This window comes from Sinocyclocheilus grahami, unplaced genomic scaffold (assembly GCF_001515645.1).
Source record: "Sinocyclocheilus grahami isolate Dianchi unplaced genomic scaffold, SAMN03320097.WGS_v1.1 scaffold1397.1, whole genome shotgun sequence".
NCBI classification, from domain to species: domain Eukaryota; kingdom Metazoa; phylum Chordata; class Actinopteri; order Cypriniformes; family Cyprinidae; genus Sinocyclocheilus; species Sinocyclocheilus grahami.
Window position 1 is genome coordinate 158,437 of NW_015506576.1, and position 6,182 is coordinate 164,618.

The following is a 6,182-nucleotide window of genomic DNA, read 5'->3' on the forward strand; positions in this document are numbered from 1 at the left end:
GTGTCCTCTTTTGGAAGACCAAACAAAGTAGTTTAGCTTTCACAACGTAACACACGGCGGGCTAGAGTGAGTGGCGGCCGGCGGATTCGACGAAGGAGCGGCCGGTGGGCTTGTGGCAACCACATGTGACAACCCCGGGCTGGACGATCCACAGCGCAAAGTTGATGTATTTCCTCAGCGACCACCACGGATCTAGGCATTATCTAGGCATTACGAAGCGGATATCGTCCTCTTTTGGAAGGCCAAACAAAGTAGTTTTGCTTTCACAACGAATCACACAGCGCCTTCACAACATGGCGGTGGCAGCAACAATACTACAGCGAGAATAAAAGTTACGCCTTCTTTCTTTGCGTGAACATTTGGGCAGCGTTATGCAAATCTTCCCACATCGTGACGTAGACATGTGGGGGCGTGTTAGAACGAGCCGTTTTAGGGCTTGGTTGACTCTTAACTTTTATAAAGAATATCTCTTTGGATTTGAGACTTTAGTCTTTGCAACTTTACAGATCTTCTTTTTGCACCAAGAGCTTGTAACACTTCAAAGAGAAAGGAAAAATTTAAATTGCATCATATGACTAAAATTAAAATGTGGAGGCCCATAAGGGGTCAGGGGTCAAACTTTGGGCCAATGTGTTTAAAATGGTGAACTAGTTAAATTGGCGAGTTAATTTTAAAACACTTACCGTTTGGTTTTTTATTCGATGGTAGGGCTGAACGATGGGAAGTCCCAGCGGCGTCACCCATTCCACCGTTTTCCCAGACATAGCTATTAGCCTAGCACTCTCCGTCAACCATTCCTGAGAAAAAAAGTCAGAACAGCGTCAACTAATCGATCCAACAATATATTAAGCATTCAGAACCAAATTTACATAATGATTTGAACTAGATAAGCTGAAACTGAAACCCCTATGCATAACAATTTGTCTTCACCGGAAATAATTGCGATAAAGTAGCTGCGATAAAGTAGTCTCCGGCTATAGTTAGAAAAATCCAGACATACAGGTGGGAAATTGTTGCTGAGATGAAGCGTTTAAAAAACCTGCTGATCCACAGCAACAGCGCTGGCTGCGCGACTTGGCTGCCACATACGTAACGTCCCGAGTGCTCTCCCCAAAACGCTTTGTGTGAGATAAATTCCTCTGTTCATCTGGAAGCGGGCTGGGCCTGAAGTGGCCCCATTCATCAGAGCGTTCACCAACATCCAGGGCCCACACCTCCTGTCTCACCTTCTGCCGGTAACAGGAATGATCAACTACCTGGGCTCCACTGCCACCGCTCCTGAGGATCTGACCCATTTAGGAAGCTGCAGGATATTTCACCTTCGCTCTGCCTGTCTGCTCGTCTCCCCAGAGGGGTGCAACAGGAGACAGTGAGCGGCTGGTCCTTGATCTACTGCACCAGGGACGTTCATTCCTTTTTGGTTTCCCGCAGCTGTAATTCATGAGCCAGTTGCATCATGGGAGAACTATATCTAGCGATTCACAAAAATACTCTTTTCATTCATTCATTCATTCAAAAAAAAAAAAAACAAGGGTTGGGTTTTGTTTAAAAACCATTGATAAACATTACTGTTCAAAAGTTGTTAAAGGATGTTTTTGAAAGAAGTTTCTTTTATGTTCACCAAAGCTGAATTTATTTGATTAAAATATTGTAAAAATATAAATATTGGCAAATATTATTAAAATTTTAAATAGATGTTTTCTATGTTAATACATTTTCAAATGTAATTTATTGTAAATGTGATTTTTCGGCATCATTACATCTTCAGTTTCACATGAACCTTCATATTCTAATATGCTGATTTGCTGCTCAAGAAACATCTCTTATCATTATCAATGTTTAAGGCAGTTGCACTACTTAATATTTTTGTTGAAATGTGATACACTTTTTTTTCTAGGTTTTTATCTGAAATATAAATTATATCATAAAAAAAAATTCACAATAACTTTTGATCAATTTAATGCCTACTTGCTGAATATGATGAAATGTACATTTCAATACTCCAAAATGAACTAAAATATAATGAAAATGACCACAAATTAATTTTAAATTTAGCTTTTGTTACAGAACATATTGTAAAGGTTTCACAGATGAATCTCAGCAAAAAATAAAAAAATAAAAATAACACTAGACAGCCATGACAAATATATTTGCTCTATTTGAATTCTATAATTAAATACATTAACTTTAGTAGTAATAAAAATAACACTAAAATTAAACTACTTCTTTGTCATTGTGCTCTTGTGTTGGGGACTTTGAAGAGTTTGTAGTTTAGTTTTGTTCCGGTTTCCGGGTGTATCTTTTTAGTAGTCATATTATCCCTATGTATAGAAGCCCTTCAGATGGCTGGATGTTTGGTTGCTTTTAAACCAAGCAGCTTTTGTTGGTCAACATGACAAATCTGCATGACCAACTTGAACCTGTTACAAAATCTGCACGAGGAATTCTTTCGCCCTCACACGAAATTCCAAATCGTGTGGATTCCTATTGAAATGACTGAAAATTCCGCCTGCCAAAATTCGCTTAACAACGGTAAATGTGACCACACAAGTGAAAAAATATAATAGTCCTGATCATTAAAGTGTATACGGGAATGTGATATTACCTGAATTTCTCTTGTCCCAGTGAACATTTCCTTCAAGCTGCTGAAAACCTGCTTCACCAGGTAATGTGACGCATCCCATATGTATTCCTGTGGATTGAAAATAGCACTTTGTTAGATATTCACACAAGCACAATAATAGTGTGGATGCTTTATCCAAACCTTTATCAGGGCATAAATATAATATTTGCATGCATTTGCATATGTACAAACCCGATTCCAAAAAAGTTGGGACACCGTACAAATTGTGAGTAAAAAAAGGAATGGAATAATTTACAAATCTCATAAACTTATATTTTATTCACAATAGAATATAGATAACATATCAAATGTTGAAAGTGAGACATTTTGAAATGTCATGCCAAATATTGGCTCATTTTGGATTTCATGAGAGCTACACATTCCAAAAAAGTTGGGACAGGTAGCAATAAGAGGCCGGAAAAATTAAATGTACATATAAGGAACAGCTGGAAGACCAATTTGCAACTTATTAGGTCAATTGGCAACATGATTGGGTATAAAAAGAGCCTCTCAGAGTAGCAGTGTCTCTCAGAAGTCAAGATGGGCAGAGGATCACCAATGCCCCCAATGCTGCGGCGAAAAATAGTGGAGCAATATCAGAAAAATTTCAGTTTCTCAGAGAAAAATTGCAAAGAGTTTGAAGTTATCATCATCTACAGTGCATAATATCATCCAAAGATTCAGAGAATCTAAGTTTAAACATTTGTTATGTCATCTATGTTGTATTCTGAATAAAATATAGAAATTTGAAACTTCCACATCATTGCATTCTGTTTTTATTCACAATTTGTACAGTGTCCCAACTTTTTTGGAATCGGGTTTGTATGTCAGGTAATTGAAATGAGATTTAAACAAATATACTCTTAAAAATAAAGATTCAAAAGTGGGTGTTCACCATAGAAGAACCATTTTGGTTCCTCAAAGAACTTTCCAGTGAACAGTTCTTAAAAGAACCACTTTTGTCTAAACATGTAGAACATTTGAAAAATCTAAATAGCCTTTTTGTGGAATGGAAAAGGTTCAAGATTCTTCATGGCAATACATTTGTCTTCAAAGACACCAAAAAAGGCCTGAGATTTGGACAAAGGAAACACAACAAAATATGTTTATGTTCAACAATCCTAAGTTCAGCTTTAGCGAGTAGAACGTGGAGATGAGATCCCTTTACTCTATAGGTGATAATGCCTCATTCATTCTCCCCAGCTTGGGAGATACGAGAAGAGCATCACCTGTTCCTATGGTTGTCCACAGAAGGCCGCACTTGGGGAAATCAAGACTGACGCAAATGGAGGGGAAAGTAAATCCTTAAAGTTCACATCATCTGTGATGTAAAACAAGATTACCAAGCTTATCTTCACCTTTATGTCGAGCTGAAGAAAAGGTTACAATAACTAGAAATAATGGCGATAACAGAGAGAAAAGAGGACGTTGCATGGCTAAAGCACCTGAGATGTGGCTCTTTTCCAACAACAAAAGTGCCTATAAACAATCTGGGAGAATTTCTGCTGCAGACTCTGGGCTCTGGAAAATTTGGATCCGACCACATCCATCCAAACATCATGCAGGACAAGGTTTGGTTCACACGGAAACTCTTGAGTCACAGTTTATTGCTCCATCTATGATCATTTTAACCAAAGTGCAACGAGCCTCACCTTAGGGAAATCATCGATTTCCTTCAGTCGCTTTTCGATTTGCAGACGGCCCCCATAGCGCGTGACGCCATAGACCACAGTCATCACCGTCTGCTTCACCACCTTCCTGCTGATGAAGCCCTCCAGCACCTGCGCGATCTTCAAACCCTTCTCTGCATCCCGAGCCCTGAACTCTTCCACCTATGAGACACGGAACAGCGCACCTTTCTGAGACTCCATAAATCAATGCACTTATTAGTCACAGTAATGTTAGGGATGGGTCACAATTGTCAATTTGTTGAAGTTTTCCAACAACCGACTAATCATGTAGTTTGAAGAGTGTTCGATTTTTGTATATATTTTTTATATTTTTAAATATTTTTAAAAATACAATATTTTAAACATTATAAAACATAATAATATATTTTAAATATTCTAAAAAATTATTATACACTATTATATATGATATTAAAACGACCATATTTATTATTTTACTATATTTTATATATTTGTAATGTATAATAAAATTGTTTTATTATTATTAATATTATAAATGCATGACATATATGTATAATAAAATAATGTAGTATTATCATTGTTATATTTAAAATAGAAATAAAATAAACTTAATATGAATAAATATGATTTTTTTATATTAACAACAATATTAACAAAAACATAATACAATTGTGTATTAATATTAGATTTATAGTACAATATAACAAATACACTGGTAATAATATTTAAATAAATATAACATTTATAAATTATTAAAATGTTTTTTAATTTATATGTTAAATATAATAATAACTAAAATAAAAGTAAAAAATAAAAGTAAAAAATAAATAAATAAATAAATAAATATATATACAGTGGGTACGGAAAGTATTCAGACCCCCTTAAATTTTTCACTCTTTGTTATATTGCAGCCATTTGCTAAAATCATTTAAGTTAATTTTTTTTCCTCATTAATGACAACTTGCACATTATGCTGTGTATAGGAAATGAAAAAAAACATATCATCATCATTACTTATTTCTATTCTTTTTTTTATTTAAACAATATTATTATTAAACAAATAAGTATCCCAGAGACCCCTGGTTGGGAATCAGTGTTCTATAACTTATTTTAAAGACCCTTGAGGGGGAATTCAGAAATAAAACTATCGATAACAGAAATACCACAATTGTCCCTCACTTAAACTATAAATAGCTTATTCTGCATGGAGGAAGGAGCAGGTTCATTAATCGCACATGATGTGTGAAAGGTGCTGACGGTCTTATTGGGGCTCTTGAGAGCTTACCCTATCAAACCGAAGGAACAATGAGACTGTTTAAGGCCAAACTCTGACTCAGCAGAGCTCATTGAGATGTCTGCTATGCACCCTTCAGCTAAAGTTAGCGCAACCTGATGTTTCTGGTGAGAACGACACGCTGCATTTAGAGATTACTCTGTGTTCCCAAAATATAGCCAAGTCAATAGGTAGGTCAATATATCTCAGATAGTGTTCTCTAAAAAATATGCAGTCTTCCCATAACTGAAATATAACTGGAGCTTTGAGACCATGAGTTGTGTAGATGCAGCAATTTAAGATGAATATTCAGCTTTGAGGGAAAATTTAAAAAAAAAAGGAAGAAAAAAGCCTCTGACACAAAGCTTCAAAATAAAAATAAATCAAAATTAATAGAAATGTAAATGGTAGAGGCTGATTGTGGATGTGCTCTAGTGCAGTGAGCCCCAAGCAGGAAAGATTTTGATCTATTTATTTTTTTACCTATAAAACATATATTATGACCACTATAATTATAAAAAAATTAAACTCATTTTTAAATATAAAAAATATAATAAATATATAACAGTATTCTAAACAATGTTTATATATATATATATATATATATATATATATATATATATATATACACACACAC

General features: G+C 35.1%; 1 protein-coding gene across 2 annotated transcripts in view; it reads right to left on the reverse strand.

Annotated features, from left to right (window-relative positions):
* polrmt (polymerase (RNA) mitochondrial (DNA directed)) overlaps positions 1-6,182 on the reverse strand; it is a 55,879-nt gene that overhangs the window by 21,266 nt on the left and 28,431 nt on the right. For both annotated transcript variants that reach the window (XM_016256108.1, XM_016256107.1), the window contains exons 13-15: positions 4,276-4,455; positions 2,606-2,692; positions 684-797 (exon numbers count right to left, since the gene is read on the reverse strand). In XM_016256108.1, coding sequence (XP_016111594.1) covers positions 684-797; positions 2,606-2,692; positions 4,276-4,455 — 381 coding nt within the window. The remainder of the gene's footprint in view (positions 1-683; positions 798-2,605; positions 2,693-4,275; positions 4,456-6,182) is intronic.